The following is a 22172-nucleotide window of genomic DNA, read 5'->3' on the forward strand; positions in this document are numbered from 1 at the left end:
CTAACACTGCTAAGTCCACCACTGAACCATGTCCCTAAGCGCCTCATCCACACGTCCAGGCGGCCTGTTCCACCTCCCTGGGCGGCCTGTTCCAATGTCTGACAACCCTTTCAGCGAAGAAGTTTTTCCTAATATCCAATCTAAACCTCCCCTGGCACAACTTGAGGCCATTTCCTCTTGTCCTATCTTGTCCTATATGAATACATAAGTTAATTCCGAAGCTCTTTTTTTATGATAAACTGTTCAGCTCTTTTCTATACAACCTATACATAGCATGCATTTTTATTTTCATTGAATTGAGTTATTGTTTTTGTGGACAGAGAAATTTACTGTCCACTACTGCAGAATAAAATATACCATAATGTTGATGCATCGCTTACTGCAAGACCAGTGTCATCATTCTAGGTAACCTCCGGCTTAGATCAGAGACCTCAGCATTGCAGATATACAATATGCATCCCAAGCAAAAACTGTCCATAAGAATAACTTCATTATTCTGGGAAGTTGGATCTATAAAAGATGTAAAATGTAGAAGTGTTCTGCCTATACAGTTTCTGGTAAGTACAGTCTGAGTAAGTGATAAAACCTGAGTCAGCTTCAGTTATAATATGCCCTACAGAAAGTTCATTCTCACATGAAGGAAAATGCAACATGCAGAGACAAAGCACACTTGTGCCTATAAACTCATCAGCTAGGATTACCCATTGTGTTCTGTGAATTTAACTCTGGCAGTCAGTACCAGCATCGTTTTAGCTGTTACCTAAGACAGAGGATTACATCTGAAATAAACATATGGACAACTCACCAATACTACTGGGCAGATTGATGTGGGTGGTAAAATATGGTCCTTCAAAGGTCCACAGTCACATTCAGGTTTTAGATGTGAAGCACATTTGTTATGCAACTACGGGAAGACAGAAAATGAAGATTGAACTTAGACATTTTACTACTACAGTCTAAGAAAATGGGCATCCTAGAATGGGGTGAGTTTAGATATGATAAATTAATCTAATTATTACTAGAGTACTAGAAGGAAAGCGCAACACACTGCAGTGGAAAGCCTCTTAGGATTGACAAAACCAATGAATTTATATTGAAGCAAAGAACAGGTGGATCAAAATATTTTCCAGTTTGGAAACTGCACATGTGGTCCAGCACACAAAATGAGAACACTGCATGGCAGTACAATAACATCAGCATAGTGTTATTGGTGATCAAAACCTTCATTTCAGAAGACAGCTTCTTGCACTGAGCCAGGAACTTCTGTTCTACTACTAGTGGGCAATCTGGGGTAATTCAGGGAAGCCTTTGGCATTTTTGGTATAACTCTGCTTCCTACCTGAAGCTGATAAAGTCACTACGGATTCAGTTGTGATGCTGCAATATCTATGAAAATATATATGAAATACAAGACAGTAAAGTAGGAATATTTAAGAGCTTTAAGCTATATTGGGGAAATTTTGGTCTTGATTGAATCAATGTTCAGGATTCCATTGATTCCTGTGCAGTCTGCTCTAGGTGAACCTGCTCTGGCAGGGGGGCTAGACTAGATGATCTCCAGAGGTCCCTTCCAACCCCTATCATTCTGTGATTCTGTGATTGCTGAGGAACCTGAATTACCTTCCTTTTCCTACTTCATTCTTAGCATTCATACAGTTCTCCTGAAAGCCATGAGAAGACCTCTACTCTGAAAACATGGAAAGAATATCCTCAGGTCTGCTGACTGAAAGAGCATTAGCTTACTTCCATATTGTTAAAAAGGTGGAAGGGAAAAATGTGTATATAACATCAACATAAAATGCCAACAAATAATGATATATTGAAATATTCTGCATTAGCAATCAAGAGTTCTTGTTGATATTTTAGGATTTAACTCAATTCAAATGTCTCTAAATAGAGTATTTCAACATCTATATCCAGCCACACACTACAAAGGCACAGTTGTGTGCCTGGATCATGCAAAGTATTCACCTTTAATTGGTACACTTCACAATATTAGAGATAGCCACAATAAAATACAAGTCCATTTTGTGAAATTTGGTGAAAGTTTCTTATTTCTGCATTGATTCAATAAGCTGTGCATTAAGTTCTTCAGGTAACACATGCATTTCGCATAGAGATGAATTTTTTCTTTTTTTAAGATAAGTGTATTTGCATTAAAGGAAAATAATTACTTTAACAAATACCAGAAATTCTGAAGTAAGAATCTTATTTAACAAATGATTTAACTAGTTTAATAGGTAGCATACAGCATTAGTTCAACAAGTTCAATAGCTGTTATAAAAACTGTAGTTCAATGTTTGCATCTGTAAATCACATTTTTCCAATGACTGATTCATTTTACCTTAGATGATTTATCTATGTCAGTATGAACTCTATTAAAATTACAATAAAATTGTACCAGTTGCTGATGTATATAAGCTTTACCGGTAATATGGTCTTCATAAAGTTATTTGGTACAGCTAATGTTGACATAACATTTCTGAATTTTTAACTGAATGGCACCTAATATTAGCCTTGTCCATATTCATTTATACTGCAAAGTTACCTTTTCAGGCAGTTACTTAGCAACAGAAAATAAAAGTATAACGAGTTTCGATTTACTCTGAGTATTAAAGCCTTATTGTAAGAGTATTTTGGTAGCCCTGTAATCTAAATCATTTGTCATGCTAATTCTCTGCCTCAGTTCTAAGGCTACTTGTACCCTAATTAATGCACACCAGGCCATGTTACATCAAATAAAAGTATCTTCACACATTCACTGGTAATTAGCAGCTTTGCTACTCGGTGGCATGCAAACTTATCTATGAAAAAAATAGCTTAATCTTCTTATTAGTATCTGCTGATCTTTGACAACAGAATTGGCGCAGAGCAGACAACAGAAACGGTAGAAGATATGTAGCTTTAATGAAAATAACACTTTGACACAATGAAATAAAATGCATCTCTTCTCAAAAAAAAGTTTCAGCAGATTTTAAATACATTTCCCCAAAATTCCCTTACCCCAAACCTAGCTCCTTTAGAATATTACCTCCCTCACAACCAGATGCCTGCAAAGTAGGAAAAAACATATTTGCTGGAGGGAAAATGAGGAAAAAAACGTTTACAAGACCTTGGTAGAGAACTACAGAGTATACAGAAGAGGGAATCATGGGCCTGGCTGAGAACTCAGTATCACGAGCCTCTAACATCTCTAATTTTCGGGATTTGATTCAGTAATTTGACATTAGAAGTGTCCCTACTGAGTTGTAAGAAGGAGAGATATTTAAAATGCACATAATAGGCTCAGAATCAGTTGCGTAATAGCTAGCATCCTCTTACATTACAAAAATATGTCAGCCACAAGCCTTAAATGTGTTGTTGTAAAAGAAGTTGAAAATGTATGAAGTATATGATGATTACTTAACTTCAGAATATCCATTCAAAAATCATGCATTTGTTAGAACTTTAAAATACTGTTTTTTCAGTAATAAACTTATTACTATTAGCAAAGAAAGTTATTGCAATAGAAGATATAGAATACCTAGAATTGCAAGAAAAGTGAATAGGAGATTGAAAAACAAATAATTTGCAGTATTTTTAAAACTTTAAAAATACTCATTTTTCACTTATGTGTCTAATTTATACCTGAACCATAACAATTAAATAAAAGGATTAATAAAGTTATTTTGAAAATGCAACATTACTTTTACAGAAAATAAAAGTCTTTAAATTACTGATGGAAATACAATTGCAAAATAGTAAACCTCAGCACCAACATTCTCAAAAGAACATAGGCCCATTTCTAATTGGAATTTTGGTAGATATTTAAGCCTTTAAATATGCACAAAGGCACCTAAGATATTTTCAAAAGATTTTAGACTCTTCCTTCACAGTGATTTCAATGATAAATCATGCCTCACTATTTCCTCAGTGAATCTCAGTTCTTATGGAAGTCCTCTAAATCTTGATGTCTGTCTTCAAGAAGTAAAAGGCCTTTAAAAATCTGGTCCAAATTCACATGGAAAAACAGGAAAATAGTTTTCCTGAGGAGCTACAGAATTTGCAACTTCCTTTGACTTCAAAAGGGATCTTTACATAATATAAATTTCTTGAATGATATACACATCTTATACAAATGTAAACACATCTATATCTAGAGAGGAACAGTCTTCCTTATCTACCTAAACACAGATAGCCATTGCCTAAATTTAATTATCTACATGCAAAAATTTTGAATTGGGTGTTTTATTCTCTACATAAATTATGCACATTTTGACAGCAATCTGGACTACATATTTGCTTTCTTCTAAAATATTGGTTTTTAAGTAATCATAACAGCTTATCACTGAAAGTATCCTGGATCTATTTTCTTTGATGATGTTTCATATTTTGTATTCTTGTGTTAAGAAAATATGTCATAAAACATCCAAACTTATATGCTGAAAACAAACATTCACTAATGCCTCAATCTCATATTATTATTTAAAACACCGAACAAATAACTGCTGTTCCATAACAATAACAATAATAATGATACCAGCAAAAAAGCAAAAACCCTAAAAGAAGGCTGAATCTCTCCCCATTTAGATTTAAATCCTGCCCTGGCTAGGAACAGAAATACTGACATTGCTCCTTCTAGCACAAAGATCTCACTTATAAGGGCAGTGTTCCTTGAATGTCATTAGTTCCAGTTACTGGTTCCTGCTGAACAAGGAGCACACCAAAGTTGTATATACTAGACTTGGTGCACAGATTAGTATATTATCAAGATGCCTCTGCTATGATTCCCAGACACTTGAAGTCACTGTATCCTACCAGATGTCCTCAATTTCATTTGCCTGTCAGTCCACCACAAATTGGGATTTTGCCCTAGTCTCACAGTGACCTTGACTTTTCCCGGTACTGAAAACTCTTTTATAACCTTTCTATAATGTAGATTGGGAATTCTGCTCTTTAGAATGACATATATTATTTCCATTTTTATATTCTCTTAAAGCAGAGTATACCTTTAAGCGTATTTGGTTGCAATAATTAAGGACTCCTATGAATATTCTGTTTACACCGTTTCTTAAACACACACTATCCATTCCTGATGACAAAACTGAAAGAGAACTTTTGAATTATGAGACTATAAAAAAGACATGCAGATTTTTGTCTCTCTAACCTGTGCTAAATGTTTTACTATAGTATACTCACCGTGATCTGACACCAAACACAGTGAAGTCCAGTCAAGCCTTGGTAACATTTTATAGTTTTGTGACACTTATCACATTTTGTTGGACAATTTCCTTCTACCCAAAAATGGTGCATTACCTGCAAAAGAAAAGTGTGGATATACATAGGGTTACTAAATTAACAGGTACATGGCAAAGTTCATGCTACCTCAAACTTACATCAGTATTCTTTTTGGACTTCACATATGTTTTAATGCAAGATGCGGGAGCTCTTGAGACACAGCGTTCATGGACCGTATACTTGCAAACTGAAAAAAGAAACACATTAATAGATGTTGAGGCAATGGTGTTTCTGACTACATTTTTACGAAACAAATAATGTTACCAGCATGCCATCTCTATATAATCAATCCAATCAGTCAATGAAAACTCAAACTAGACTGCTTTTTCCATGGAATACAAAAGGCCAATTAGAACAGGAAATGTTATGCAAGTGAGAAATCCAAGAATGCACTATCATTGCATAACAGGAAATGCTTAATTAAATCAGAGCTCACTAAATTTTTTCACAAAAATTCCCAAATGACAAAAATATTAAAGAAAAATTGATGACTGCCAAATGGTTTGGTGTCATTTGCTAGTAGAAAGAAATCTATATTTTACAAACTCAAAGCATGAAAGCAGCTGGCAAGCACAAAAATAAAAGCCAATGAGTTTATGTTGGTCCTTCTATTGATTTATAAATCTTAAATGGCCGATTAGTCAATTTTCAGATAGCAATTATTTTCCCGCATTCCATGTAATCACCCCAACTTTAACTCTTACTTTCCCAAACACCACCTCCTGAGAAGCTTTTTTTTTTTCTAACCCCTCCACACCAGTTTTAGGTAACTACTATTGTTGACCAGGTCTGTAAAGATCACACTAGTGGCATTTGGAAAACATACAAATGTCAGGGCACAATGCAAAGCTCTCCTGACTTCAACTGTACAATTGTGCTTAGATGAGGAAATAATGCTACAGCTTATACCTGCATTCAGTAGAGTCAACTATTAAAACCTGAGAATGAATTTCTCCCTGCATGGTATATGTCTCATGCTTTTGACCTCGAGAGCAATTAAGCACAAAGTACTTCTAAACACCTTGCTTGCACCTATTACACAAACCCAGTGGGAGGTGCAGCCATTAATCAGACAAACTGCAGGGAGTAACACTGTTGATTGGACCATGGAGGGATGGTGAGGCCCCCTGCAGTTTCCTTTTTTTTTTTCTTCCCACACAATCTAAAATGCAAATAATGAAATTTATAGCAATGCTTTGAAAATATATTTGGGAAGAAGCTTAGCAAGATAAGGAAATAGCGTAAGAGTTTTGTAAGTAGACTCATGCCCCTTGCTGCATTAAGAACCTGAAAGGAGCATGTGGATGTTCTTCAGATACTCTGGGACCATTGTCCTCACCAAATAAATGCCAAGCACAATAACAAATTTTAAAGAGGTACATTGCAGCAGAGAAAATCACAGCTTTTGTAAGGCTGGTCTTTTGGGGGCAGTTTACTTTATATAACTAATCTACACATTTCTGATAACTACTGAAGAAAATGATCTACATCATTTACTCAATAGAATTTTCTCTTTCAAACATATACGGATCTTATATTTCCTCACAAGGATTAAGTTTACATCAGTCTGACATAAAAGGATATTGAAGAATGTAACATTTCAAGATGTAACAGTCAATTCAGCAAATTTTATATATATTCGTTACTGTCATCAGCATTTATTAATCTGAAGCTATGCAATTTCTATTTGTTTGAATTTTAATAAATGTATCTCTCTCATTCCATAGTATTGTGAATTAAATTATACAATGTGAAAACCCATATGTGGAGGATTTACACCTGAATTATGTTTTAAAGAGTTCTGTGGCCCACAGAGGAAAGAGACAGAGCTGATTCATTCAGTCTAATCTCAGATTAAATCAATAGAACTGTACAGGCAGAAAGGTCCTGATCAGCTGTGATAGGCTATCTTTCATACCAAAAATGGAGAAAGCAAGTCACACTAAGAAACTGATTAATTTATCAAAAAGAGCAATGAAAGGTGACTTGATACCATCATGAGAAGAATACAGTGGGTACTAAAGATCTCATTAATCTAATGGAGCAGGGCATAACACGAACCAATCATTGGAACCATCTACCAGACATATTCAAATCAGAAAATAGGTCTTTGTTAAAAAAAGATGATTAATCATTGGAACACACCACAAAAGAAAGATATGGATCATCTATCTCTTGAAACATTCAAACAGAGACGAGAGACCTTTCGGCAAGATTTGGTTTCTCAACATACAGGTTATGAGCTGGTCAAACACAGATTATTACAAGATACATAGATATAACTCAAGAAATTGAACTGTTGTAACTGCATCTAATAGTCTAATGAATTAGATGCAGTAGTTTTTCTGTGTGGCTTTATCTTAAAACCTATAATCAGCTAATATGTGAAAGGATAGCAAAACTGAGATTTATCATTACAACCAAGTAAACATACAAAACTTCAGAAGCATTACAGAAACTTGGCTTCTGGGAAACTGTGACTTTGCCCTTCACAGTGAACAAGAATTCTGTGCAAAATTTGAATAAACAAATGTGGGACTTAGATGCTAGTCAAGTTGATACCTGTTAAAGAATACGAATAATTATTAATAAATACAAAAGAAGATAAAAAAAAGGTTGAAAATAAAGCATGATACTTGCTAAGAGGAAAAAGTTCCCTCCAAAGGGAACTAACACTGAGAGGTATTATAATACAGAAAACTCTCTCAAACAACAGTTTTGAAAGCCCCATATCCTAAAAAATTAAAAATGGAACCTTGAGTGCTCAAGCATAGAAGACAAAGGGGGAGACACTATTGTGCTGGCAATGGGTTTGTACTGGGAAGCTACTAGTTCTTTGTTATGCAGCGAGCACAACATTTCCAGGAATAGACATGTATGCAAATGGACACTGAGATGCTTATACTTACAAGAACAGCAGAGACCTTGCTTGCCTACTCCGATTAGCATGTTCAAACAAAGATTACAGTAGGCAGGCTTGTTAAAGTGTTTCAGTCTCCATACATGCTGCCCATCATCTTTCACATTCTGCACAGGACATAAAAGAAACAGATTTCACTTAATAAAATAAACAATGAAATATATAAATGCCAATAAAAATTGGAGATTGACTCAAGAACGTAAAAGGCAAGCTGTTACTCCATTTAATACTCTGCACCAGATCACAGTATAATCATTTTAAATACACAGGCAATGATATAATAAAAAAAAAATTCTTCAGAAGCTCACGGATGCCCATGTGTTTCAGAAACGAGTCAGAAAAAACTCCAGGCTGCTGTCACCACTGCAACACAGTGCTAGCAATAAACCTAGGTTGATATTAAATTACAACTAGTATTAAAACTAACTAAAATTTGTTCTAAACTAATTCTAAAAATAAAGGTGCTGCAGGTTAGAAGGTAAACCTCCCCACATTGAACAATAGAAAAGTTTTTTTTAAAACTACAGAGATATTCTTAATGACCCTTAGAATTAGGGGTGTGTATCAACATACGTAAAGTGGGAAATCTAACCACACCACAATAATACGTATTGCCAGCTTTAATTTATGTTAATCTACTGCCAATAGTCTACCAAAACTAAGCATCTAATGGTGGGATTTACATCCTGGATCTCTTCTCTAAGAACTGAATTCCTTACATTTAAGCCCACATTTTTTAGTTAGCTGTAGCACTATACTCAAATCTTGCATGAATAGACTGGTCAACTGATTGGCACTTACAACTCAGGGGTCCGCTGTGACTCATGCGTACAACTGAAGTATTATAAAATAATTTACATTTACAAAAGTAAGCTTTCACAGTTGCACGATTCTCCTCTTCCTTCTTAATGGAATCATTCTGAGACCTCACTGTTATTAGAAGGTTTTGAAAATGATGTGCACTTGGTACAGATGTTAAATTAATTCTGCAAATTCCAGGCTTCTTGGCAAGTGTGGCCATCAGACTTTTTACTTTTTGCAATCATCAGAGGTTTTGAATTAAAAAAAATAGATTAACCTAATGTAATATCACTTGATTTTTTATTTTTTTTCTTAACAAATATAATATCCAATGGAACAAAGGCAGTTAATGTCTATCACTGGAAACAGGCTGCAGTAGTTTGATTCTTCATTGTGTATTACTGAAACACTATGGTTGTCTTGGTCATTTCATTACCAAAAAGAAATTGTCACATAGCTTAAGGAAGCCACATCAACCTCTGTTTCTCAGAAGCCACATCAACAGCTGGTTCTCATCCAGTTTCTGGTTTCTCACATAAAACTACAAAAATATTTGTCATCATGTATATACAATATGCCTCACTAGATCTTCAATAATATGATGGTTTTCACTGATAAGGACAGTCAATATAAGTCAGTGGACACAAATTTTAATAAAAATTCAGTTTTGTCCTGTATTAGCATATATTGCACGAGTTATGTCCTTGGAAATCAGTATTGCCCTATTCTAAGAGTTAGCCATTAAAGACAAGTCAGAGATGATGAAGACTTCTTCATCCTTGTGGGGAAAAAAAAAAAATTCCTGAAGGAAAATTAGCACTCAAATAAATTAAGAAAGTTTGATTCAAAGCCAGGTTGTAGCCAGAACACAACTTTGAATAATTCCTACAAATCACCTAGAAGCAAAAGGAACTGATATAAGCTGGAATATTTTTTCTCTATTGAGATACCAGGATCAGAGCCTAAGTGGAGTTCCCCCGATATTACCAGCAGGAGTTCAAATGCCATCTCTCACAGCTGGGCAACATCAGGGTCCCCCTTCTGCAGAAAGAGCAGAGCAGATGCCTAATGTGGGATTCTCAGGCTGGCAAAGAGTGTGGAAGTTTTCCAATTTCCCCTGAAGAAGCAGAAATAGATTCTGCAGCTGTGGAGCACTAAAAGCCTGTCAAGCTCCTTCATGACTGGCAGCTGAAGAGGATGTATTTCATTATATGGAGTTCTGCAACTTCTATTTTTCTTTCCATCTTACTACCACATTCCACACATTTTTAAACTATTGTTAAACTACTGTACAGTATGTGAGTTTCAAGTATTCTTATAATACATGATTATTCACTAGACAATAAAGACCATGTAAATCCTTCTAAAAAACCCAGTAAACAATGTACACTTCTGTTTTAACATTACTCAGGTCATCAACAGATACAGTCATAAACCACAAGCACTTAAAATGCAAGCTGACCAGCTTTCCTTAGCAAAATATTTGCTGTTTGTGAAAACTAACAGAAATGCATAATTATGCATAAACTTCCCTCCCTTCCACATTAGTTTTGTATTACTTTCTCATTTTAAATTTATTTTTAAAGAATGGCCATTACATGTGAATATGTCGCTTCTTATTTGAACAGAACATATGGACTAACTTAGCTGGCATTTTCCTTATCAGAAAAACAAACAAGTCTTGATGTGGGTGTTCTGCCAATTAAAACACTTAACTGTGTTACAGACTGCAACTGATGCAAATCCATTACATGAACACAATGCACTTTTGGAAAATAGCAAATTAAGTTTTTGCTCTTGTGCATTGCCAAAAATAAGCAATAAAGCGCTGCATATGATTATGCATGCACATAACTTTTTAAAACACTGCCAAGAAAAAAAAAGACATAATGTGAAACAAAGGCCCCTCAATGCAAGTCTTTAAGTATGAATAAAATCCACAATTCTGACACATCAGTGCATTTACTGACATTCACTCATTTTGCTTCCATATCCTGAGAAAGACTTTAAAAACAAATAGTCATTAAGAAGACCTCAAAGCAGGGCAGGTACAGTAAGAATCTCTTCCTCACTTCATTATACATTACTGAAAATGAAGCTTCCATATGCCATACACAGACTTTAGCACATAACAACAATAGTCAACATTTATTTTGGTAACAACAGTTCTCTTAACTTATGTCCTGACCCTTCTACCATGGATTTGATTGCCAAAAGGACCTGACCTTAATATGTAAGTCAACCATGAAAGAGCCAGCCTTCGAATTAGTGGAAAATTTTATGCAGTCATGTCCCTTTAATATCAATTTACTCCAGTTTTTTAGATATTTGTAAATAAAAGTAGCCGAAGAGATCTTAAGGTTTCAAGCACAAAACTCCACATTCCAAGACTTAAAAAAGATAATTAAATCACTGATAAATTTTCACCCTAGCAAGTACCCTCTCTTACAATAGCTACAGAGTGTCTGAAGTATCAGCATGCTCAGTCTTTTCTATGAGAAGAGTCAGTAACAAGCAACCAAGGGAGAAGGATGTTAGCAAGTCTGCTAAGTTATTCTTTTGCTGCCTACTGTTATTTTGTTTTCATTTATTTTAAAAATATTTACATGACTTGAAGACATTTTTATAACTGATCTTTCGATATTATTCAGTCAGTGAGAAGGTGAGAAGAGTGTCCATTAAACCACACAGCACCTCCTTTTAATACAAACGCAGTTAAGTTCAATATTCCTTTGCTGGCTGTCAGCAAAGAATTCATGTAAGGTTTTGTTTTGTTCAATTTGGTTTGAGGAGAGGAGCTTCTAAGTCTGTTCTGGTTCAACTGGAGTGGGAGTAACCTCATTCAAGAGACATGCTAATCAGGAGGGCTCCTCACTTCTAACTTCTGAGATATTTTGTGTGTGTCTGGGTGTGTGCTGGAGAAATAATAATAATTAAAAAAAAAAACAATTCCCCAGCCTTCATCCACACACTCACCAGTGTACTATCTTGATCATCCAGAAATGCTTAAGCATTAATACGTACATGAGAAAATGGCAGCATAGAAAAGGGAGGACAGGAGGGGAAATAAGTTTGTTTAAACAAGCTTCATAATTAGCCAAACTACCATGTTTCCCTGTCCCCAAATTGGTAGTCACCTGTCATCTGCAGAGACTGAAATGCTGCAGAAATTACATTTTAAATAATGGTAAATTTGTATACCTGCATGAAAGACCATTTCTTTTACACCTTATACACAGAACAGATTAGAGTTACTCCTGACTTCTGGGCTTTTACCAACCTACAGGCAAAAGGAAAGGTAGGACTGTAGTGAGGAAGGGCATTTGCAGAACTCCTGCAAAGAAGCAGGAGCTAGCAGAGCATAAAAGTAGACAGCACTGTCAAGAAAAGATATGTGCACTTTTTTAGCAGGTCCTGCTATGAAGTCTCACAAAGCGTTAACACGACCCCCTCTGCTGGTAATGCCTTGAAAGGATACTTGTGAAATCGCTCCTGTTATCACTAAGGGCAAAACTGCTTCCCAGCTGGTAAGGAGCTGGCACAAAGAGGGTAATCTACAGCTTCTTCTAGCAGGGGCTTCGTTTTGCCCTCTGTACATACGAAAATAGCATATGGCTCATCGGCACTTCACCCTTTTAGAAAACTCACCTGCCAGACTTCAGACAGGACTTACAAAAATATCACTGGGGACAATAAAAGGCCAGATGGCCCTCGCTCCTTGCTGAATGGAAGAAATACAACTGTCCGAAACTACCTAGGTATTAAACAAGTCATTTCAGACTTCAGCCTGAGAGGGACTCCTCATGGTGCAACAGATCCCACACCAGACTTGCAAATGTTTGCAAGTCCCCAGGTTGGTTACACTTTCACATACTCAGAGCTCAAAAAAAAAAGCCAACAATAATGTAATATACAATGTAAAAAGCAGTATTTCCCAAGTGTGGATTCATACTCGAGTATCCCATCCCGTATTCAATCAAAAAAGGTTAAAAAACAGTTACCCTTTATATTCTTTGAGTGTAATAGCATAATATTTGCTGCTTGCGGATCCAAAATAAAATTGTAAGAGTATTTCCTTCTGATTTAATTGAAGCATAGTCACATTTCAACACAAATGTGTTTGTCCCATTGAGATTTACGTTGATTTAGAAGGTGAAATGGGTTGAAAATGACAACTGGTGACTTAAAAGAAAGGCATAGTGGCCTGTTATCAGATTACTGATGACTTTACGAAGCATTTACTGTTGTTCAACTTCTCTTTCACCTTAGGGCAGCTTTTCAGCAACTGTACAGTACCAGATACAGTGCAACTGTGACATCTAGTGGCCGGTGAAGAGGGAATAAGATATTTCTCACTCCTAAAACATGGGATTTTTTTAAACAAGCACTTGTGAACTTGCAGTTTATACCTACTTTTTGTACAATCACCAACAGAGGTGGTAATAATGATGCATTGCAAGAGAAGTGAGACCAAAATATCTGGCATGGAATTACTTTAGAAGAGAAATCAAGTGTTTCTCTTAGAAGAGGGGGGAATAATACTGTACTGTACTGTAAGAGAGGAATTCCTAGCAAAGAGCAGAGTACAATGCTCATGGCTGACAAAAACCCTTAGGAGAAAACGGTCATTAGGTGGCTTTTTGTGCCCAGATTACAAAGGACATTTTAGGCAATGCTAGGAGAGTCAATGGGGTAAACTCTCAAACTTCACTGACAATATTGATCTACTTAAATTAATGCAGAATGAAATAAAAAGGTCAGAAACTTTGAAGGTTTCTACTTTGGAGGAGTAGAATAAATAGCCTAGGGGTTGCTAGTATGCAATAGGCCACTTCCCAGAAGTGTAATTATCAACCAGAAGGAGCAATCTCTGTCCTGTGTTTGGATGGGAGACAAACAAACTATTGCCTTAAGAAGCAAAAATTAATTTGGAAAGTTGATGAGGCCTGTGAAAATTGCAGACTGAAGTGCGACACTCAGCAAAAAATTCTACCTCATACATTTATTATTAAAAATTGCACCACATAAATAACAATTTCCTCTATAGTTACCTAATTATTTTTTTCTTCATTAAATTCTCACTTTTCATGAGAGAATTTCTTGGAACAATTTCCATTAAACTGGCACAACTAAACCTCAAGAGTAAGAATTATGGGTCTTAAAGACAAAGGTTTCAGTAGGTGCACTACAGAACGCATTCAGCCACTGTCAAGTGGAAAAAGTCATTCAAGTACAAATAGATATATACGAATACAGTTCCAAGGTCTTTTCTTGCAAAATAAATTTCGAAATAGTATGTGTATCACAGCACCCCTACAGAATAAGAACCAATTAAGTTCTTATTTAAATTCCTTATCTTGTACTGAAATTTTCTGTTTAGCACACCAATTGCCTTGAAAAGCACCAAAATAAGAATGCATTGTTTCTATCCTGGAACAAACACTGGGATAAAACTCTCTGTATTTCTAAGTTCCACCTTCACAGCAACTCTAACCTCACATTTTAGGAGCAACGAGAAAGCATAAAACCCAGTAAGATAAAATAAACTGGACATTTAGGTTTATTTCCCAGAGAAATGAGACTTATTTGTACTCTTTGTCCCTTTATCTCCATGTATCTAAACTGTTCCAGCAACTTTTAAATTAATTTAGTAATCTCAAATAAATTTGAGAGGTCACTAGAAGTTCCATGGAAGTCTAGAAGGGCAGGGCGGGAAGGGGGCAGAGAGAGAGAGAGAGATCAGAAGAAAAGTCAAGCAGATTTCCTTATTACTTCTTTTAACTTGGCAACAACTGGCTGTCCAATATTTGTAATAACAACCTAATACTTCTGTCTCTTTCAGAAGGGGATTACTGATGAAGTCAGAGGGCAAAGACCACAAACCTGTGAGAGATTAGGATATCTCAACCCCATTGTTTATGAACACTAACTTGTTTATTGTTTTATTTTTGTATAATATAGTTCCATATTTCACTGAAATGCTGCTTTGAATTTTTTTCGATTATTGTAACTAAAGCATCAAACATAGTATGTAATAAAAACTGATTGAAAGGCTCTAAATGTAATATAAGACTTTGACATGATATCTCACCTTTTCATATAGCTCTTAAGGAAACTAAAGATTAAGTACAAACAGTATAGCTGAATTCTGAAGGTACTATGACAAATCTCCAGCTGAAATAAATTTTCAGAGTTTCACTGATATTAGCATAACAAATTACACCAGCTGAGAATCTTGTATTGTTTGTACAAGCTCTATACAAAAGTTAAGTATATTAGAGTAAGTTAATAGACCTCAACCCAAAATAAATTAAAGACTTCACTGGTATCATGGGTTTTTTAAAATCAACTACAGTGACAATTCTTTGTCACTATCATACTGGACAAGCTCTGAAATTCATCTATTGGATTTAATCATTAAATTCATCATTGCCTGACTTCAGCATAGAGCCAAAACATAGCTGGCTAAAGTTCAAAGAAGGCGAGAAAATTGTTTGGTTGTTTTTGGGTGCCTTTTTTGCTTATTTTCAACATGTGAAGACTACCTGGACATGTCTAAGCAGCATAAGCCAGTAGGTCATGCCCTTTACTTCCAAATACTAATCAGCCTTTTCATTATCGTAACTAAAAGGAGAGAGAAAGACAGCCAAAAACCAGAGTCCTGGGAAACTGGGTTTGCAAAATGTAACAACAGCATGTAAAAAAGAAATAACAGTATTCCACTAATGGGAATGATGCACTGGAATGAAGAGCTTGGGTAATATATTAGATGCTGTAAAACCACCAAGACCATGCTAGCAGTTTACACAAAAATACACAAAAATAGACGAAATAATGATGGACCGGCATTAGAGTTTTAACTTTCTTGATTTAACTTTTCAATGTCCTAAAATGCACTTAGATTTGATTATTTAGAACTGTGTACAAACAGAAGTAGTAACTTTTTGCTGGTTTGATGGAAAATTTAAGAGTCTGGCTTTTCTTTACATATTATGTGAATGGTTTAAGAAATTAAGTGCACTTTAAAACATGAAAAGAAAAATGGGAGCCCTTTTAGAGGATGGCATAATTTCCTAGCAAATCATTAGCAAATGACTAGTAACTCAGCTTGTACAGTTCTGTAGGTAATGGACTTAATTCACAATAAAGTAAAATATTAAAAAAGCATTAAAAGCCACCCATCCATTTTACTCCAACTTTCAACTAATAAATCTATGCTTATTGATCAAAAATATATTTTGCATACCATTATAATATTTTTCCACAACTGTACATTTATGTATCTTCAACACAAAGTATTGGGAATACTCTTGATGATAGAAACACTAACCCATGCTGATAGCAGTCTACAGACTTTTGATCACTGTTTACATATTTTATTATTTCCATAGTAAAGCTATGGACAGCAAGATAAATTATCTAATAACTAGTAAAAATACTCAAAAGGATAAAATGCCTGATAACATACATTTACATAGCTTCTTTCTAATAGCTTTTGCTTTAATATGAAAATAAACCTCTACAAAGAAGGATCTGCATTAATTTATCACAGAACTTAAGGTGTTCTAAATTTAGAAAGAATGAAGTGTAGACACTGAAAAATACTCCCAGAACATCTACACTACCTGTTATAAAAGAAAACTCTGTACTGAAAATTGCTACCAGTTATCTGCTATACTGATTGCTTGAAAGCATTTACTGCCCTTTGTTTAGAGTAATTCTGCAGAAATAATGGCATTCAGCCTGACAAAGATCTGTTGTTTGATGACAGGGAAGTAATTTAACATTTTTGTTGCTCAGTCATACATATAGAATTAGGGAATTTGTACTTACAGAGATCCAAATGTACTGAAAGTTATCCTCAATTCAGACATTTAGCTGCTAATTTGATTAACAAGATCTTGCAAGAATTTTAGATCTTCTGCTAAACGCACTGTTTTGTTGCATATTTCCCTTTGGAAAGTCTCAGTCTAACCATTCTTTGTGCAAATAAAATACCATAGAGCAACTACAGCAGGCTAGGTTTAGTTCAGGCCATAGCAGTATATGGGGAAAGTAAATATTATTTATTATTTCACCTCAATATCTGAAAAAGACTTCAAAAAAAAATTTAGATAAAAATGTTTTCTCTCAAATAACAGAAAAGCATTTGAAACATATACTAAGATACCTGTGCTCAGATTTAGCTCAAATACAGGACAGCAGGTGGCACTGGCAATATGCCAGTGTTAAAACAGCTGTGTTGAACTGGTATAAAATTGATCATATTACATCTGTCTTACCTTTAATGTGAAGTTGTAAATGTACAGAACATAAGCTCTTCTTTCATAACACTCTATCCTTTGGTGTAAGTGTTCTCTTTGATATTGCTACTTAGTATAATTTATTAAGGTAGTTACAGAGATGGAAGAAGTATCTTCACAGGCATGTATCATGATAGGACAATAGCCAATGGGCAATAATTGCTGCAGAAGAAATTTCACCTGCACATAAGGTAAAAGCTCCTTCCCCTGAGAACAATTAACACTGGGAGAGGTTGCCCGCAGAACTGGTGGAATCCACCTCACTGGAATTATTCAGGACTGGGCTTGACAGGGCCCTGCATAACTCAGTCTGTGGCCCTGCCTTTAATAAAAGGCTGGACCAGATGATCCCCAGAAGTTCCTTCCAACCTCAGTTGTTCTATGACTCAGTATGGTTAGGCCACACAACAGAGCACCATGCTGAGAAGCCTAGACACTGCTCCAAGCCAGCTGTAACATACACACGGGCAGTAAAACATTCTTAACAGATACTACTGCAGCTAGGAGTTAACAATATGCTGTTAACAGGACAAATTAATCAGCTTTTTGCAGCTTCCAGCTCCAGAGCTGGCTCATTTGGTGTTGCTTCAAACATGCTAATGTACCTCTGACTTTGAAGACACACTTCTGTTCTTTGAATGTCATTCAGCCATAGTAAAGAAAAGCAAAGAAAAGGCATTCCTTACACAGGCCACAGAGAAACTAACCTGAGGGCGTCAGCTGACATGCAAGCAGAAACTTGACACTCTTATATCAATACTTACATTTTCTAACCCAAGGAGCACCAAGAGCGGGATTGTTGTCATTCCTCCTTGGATCCACTCCTCTAGAGAAACAGTGCCATCATGATCATAGTCAATTTCTTCCATCATTTCATGAAGGATCTACACAGTTCAATGAAAAATCTCATAAATTCTATATTCTGACATAGCAACTGCTTGTTAGAACATGTGCAGATCTCCAATTCCCTCATCCACATGCAAAAAGTAAGGAAAATATTATTTGTATGGCACCTGTAGTAAAATGAGTACTGACAGTTCAGAAAACAAAGTGTCATATTCCTATTTACATTTTATTATGACCTAAAGTTCCCAAAACAAGTTGTGGTACTTACTATGTACAACACAAATAAGAGGTAGTTACCTTTGAGAAATTTTCAGAGACAAACCAGTTGTGTTATAAACATTAATTACTGCATGCACTGAAAAAAAGCCTTAAACTGTAGCAATAATGCTTCACAGATCAGATTTAATCAGAAAAAGACTCATAAAAGTGCTAATTGACAGTATCATAGTGGAGCACAGACTATTATTATTTCTATCTTACTAATATATAGAATCACATGTTGACATGAAGTATCACAAAATTATTAAAACGCCATGCCTAGCAACATTAAAAACTCATGACAAAATGGATACTTACTGGACTCAGTTCAGTAACATCCCATTCAAGGTATTCTGCAACATGCATCATTTGAGCAATGATATTTTCCAGCTCCTACAGATGAACAGGAAAGAATGATAATATTTAATGCAATATTATAAAGACAAATTCTACTGCAAGCAACTTACAATTCAAAAATATTGAATTCAGTGACAGTGTTTCATCAGTGTTCGTAATAAAATGTCGTTTACACTGGAAGCTGTCCGCTCTTAGGTAAATCTGCTTCACTAGCAAAACATCAGGCATGGACCACAAAGCATGCAGGGAGATGAAATAGAGCCCCACAAACAAAGGACAGCCTCTGGGTAGAAAATAGTAATAGCTTCTTCTGTCCTAGTTGATCGTTCCAGCATTGGTTTCATGATCTGAAGTCCACCCTGTGATATAATGATGTAAGGTTCTTTAAATTCCAGCACTCTAACAAACTCTTTTTTTGACAGCAGTTGTATAATTCACAACTTTCTAATGGAAATAAGGCATAAAGTGGATGGTATAAACTAATACAGAGATATTTTCTTACCATTACAGTGTTGTAATTTCCCTTGATCTTGTATCACTAGTGCTCTTCCTTATTCATATATACAATTTGGTTTGTAAACATGCTCAAATGCTTATCTAGAACCATTTGGAATTCTCATGTGTATTTATTATGCACTAGTTATCTAATTCATATTTTGTATTGCCTAAAATTATGATAGAGTATTTACTTTATACCTCTATATAACTTAGCTTCCCTATTCCACTGTCACTTATGAGAATCACCTCCTTTTCTTTACCAATCCACTCAACTCCATCTTACTTCAGGGAAATACAAAAGAAGGGGAAAAAAAAGAAAAAAAAAAAGAAAGCTGTCAATAAAATACTTCTTTCTGTTAGCTAACAGAAAAAAATTAGTTACACTTTTTAAATTAATGCTATATCTCCGATTTTCCTTCAAACATTTGGTTGCCTACTCCTCAAAACTTTGTCTTTAAAATTGTTCCTCCATTCTTGATAACAACACGGAAGTTCTGACATCTCTCCACATACATCCGCTGTGTAACTGTTACACTTTCGCCTTTTAATTAAATCTTTACAAATGGTGCTTTCACACACATCTCCCAGCAGCATACTAGAATTTTAGGAATCATATTGATGTGTTCCCTACAGTAATATGATTAAAAATCAGAAGACTATAGAATAGGACTCTACGATAGCAGTGTCAGCATTTGAAAATTTATACAGTTGTAGAAGCATCAGCTTAATGGAAAAGAAAACTCAAGAGTTACTTTCAAAATGGGTGACTTTTTATTGGCTATAGTTTATACTGCTTCTATCAATCCAGGATAAATATAAACTTGATTTGGATTAATGTAGTTTTGTATAGGTATGCCATTATGACATACTCTTACAATGCATTAAAATACATAAATAACATTACCGAACTATCCAGGTATCCATTCCCATCTGTATCATATAAGCGAAACATAACTAAAAAGGAAACAAAAAGAGAAGGAAACTCAGTTAGAAAACATTGTAACATAATTTCATAAAAAAACCCAACACCCCAAACCAAAAAACAACCAAACCTGGGCTTCAAAGAAAGGCTTAACATTAACATTTTCCTTTATGATCACACTAACTGTAGACCCACCAAACACTTCATATTATGTGAGAGGTTCATTCAGCAACTACCCTGCCACAGTGCCTCCAATGAGACATAGTAGCAGGACAGTGCAATTGCACCTTTTCCACATATTCAACAGCTAATTTGGTCTGTGAACTTAATTCTGGTTCCTCCTAGAGATGATCTGTATTCATGGTGAGTACCACCAGGCGGCCATTCTCTGTGATCTCACCAAACATAGGATAAAACACAATTGGTCAGGCAAATGTTGATAAGCCTGCTTAAGTTACAATGCTATCCTACTCCCTTGGTTGCGGCTATTACTATTCAATAGTGATATTGCTTTAGAAATGCTTTCTGACCAACTAAATGAAACAGAGGATTATTCTTTGAAGTATCTAATCAGCCAAATCCAACACTAAACATTCCTCACAGACTGCCAGCATGACTCCTCCCAGGACCAGACTTGCTTCATCAATTTGAAAATTTATTCCCAACATTTTGGGGAGCTATCCAAACAAGAATAGCTGCATTTTGACAATATCCAGAAAGAACATATATACTTTCAGGTTTGTATCATTACTTGATTCCAGCCACAAGAGCGGGTATGTCCACCATTACCAAGATATTTCAAAGCAGCTTATATACTGCATCAGATTGCAGAGCAGAAAGAAGCCTAAAGCTTTGGTAGGAATACTGTCAAAAAGCTAAAGATGAAAACCAGAAGCCTACAAATACCTCACTCTTAGTCCCTACTTTCTGGGACATTTTGTCAGAGCTCTGAAATCTAAACACCGTCCCCTTCAAAAGTGCTCATTTTTTTCCCCTAGATCTATTTTCTAAGGAGTTGAGAGCCCATGTACAGGTGGTTCCAGGACACTGTAATGCCTTGACTGATAGCAAAAAACCAAGTAATCTGCTTACAAACTCTCTTATCAGATGTCTTTGGAAACATAACATGTGACCTATTCAACAGTGAACACTCCCACCACATTGAATCCACAGCAAATGCTGTTACAGTCCAATAAATTCTGCACAGTTTTCAGGAAACAATATAATGAGAAGTGAGAGGAAATGCTTTGCAATTAGAAAGTAAAGTTCAGAAAGAATCTGATTATTCTTGATTTACAGTAAAACATATTTAACTGTTATATGGATTGCTTTGCTTCCCTTATATCCCCCATCTTATTCCAAAGTTGTTCACCTAACTGTGGGGAAAAAAGGTAAGTACTATACCTCTCTACCACTTCAGCAATATTTGCCACTGCATAGCACTGCTCTTAAGAGCTGTAATATGAGATTGAAGATATTTACTGTAGTATGTTGTTTCAAGCTACAAAGGTCTATTATTCATTAGTTATAGGCTAAGAAAACCTATAAAATATCTTTCTTTGCCTGTGAATTACATAGCAGAAATGTTTCAGTGTAAAACAAGAGTTAATGCTAAAAGCCACCAGAGATTGGCACTGTCCCTCCTAGTATGCCTCCTACCAAAGCTGCTTGGAGCATGACAGCTAATATTATCTGGCAAAGGTACCATTAAGCATTCACAGTTTCCACAGGGATGAATCAATGAATCATTCAGTGATAAAGTTCAAATCATTTGGTTCTCCTTCCTCCTCCTCTGTGATTGTAATACACTTGTTTAAAGAATGTTCTACAGTTATCATGAAAGCAGGTTTTAGCATCTCCCTGATCTTTACCGACTCCACAGTAGTAATTCTTACAACTTTTTTTCCCTTTAACATGAATCAGTAGTTCTAATCAGTCATTTAAAAACAGACATTAGCTTAATTACAACTGTTTCACCTTTGTAGCAAAC

At 35.5% G+C, this 22172-nt stretch overlaps 1 protein-coding gene across 1 annotated transcript in view; it reads right to left on the reverse strand.

The window, feature by feature from the left end:
• The window catches only part of DGKB (diacylglycerol kinase beta), a 341552-nt gene that overhangs the window by 255920 nt on the left and 63460 nt on the right, over nt 1-22172 (reverse strand). Inside the window, exons 7-13 of the mRNA XM_059818825.1 lie at nt 20165-20214; nt 18724-18798; nt 18066-18185; nt 8187-8304; nt 5376-5464; nt 5179-5295; nt 806-904 (exon numbers count right to left, since the gene is read on the reverse strand). Coding sequence (XP_059674808.1) covers nt 806-904; nt 5179-5295; nt 5376-5464; nt 8187-8304; nt 18066-18185; nt 18724-18798; nt 20165-20214 — 668 coding nt within the window. The remainder of the gene's footprint in view (nt 1-805; nt 905-5178; nt 5296-5375; nt 5465-8186; nt 8305-18065; nt 18186-18723; nt 18799-20164; nt 20215-22172) is intronic.

The sequence above is a fragment of the Gavia stellata genome, chromosome 6 (assembly GCF_030936135.1).
Source record: "Gavia stellata isolate bGavSte3 chromosome 6, bGavSte3.hap2, whole genome shotgun sequence".
In the NCBI taxonomy this organism is placed as follows: Eukaryota; Metazoa; Chordata; class Aves; order Gaviiformes; family Gaviidae; genus Gavia; species Gavia stellata.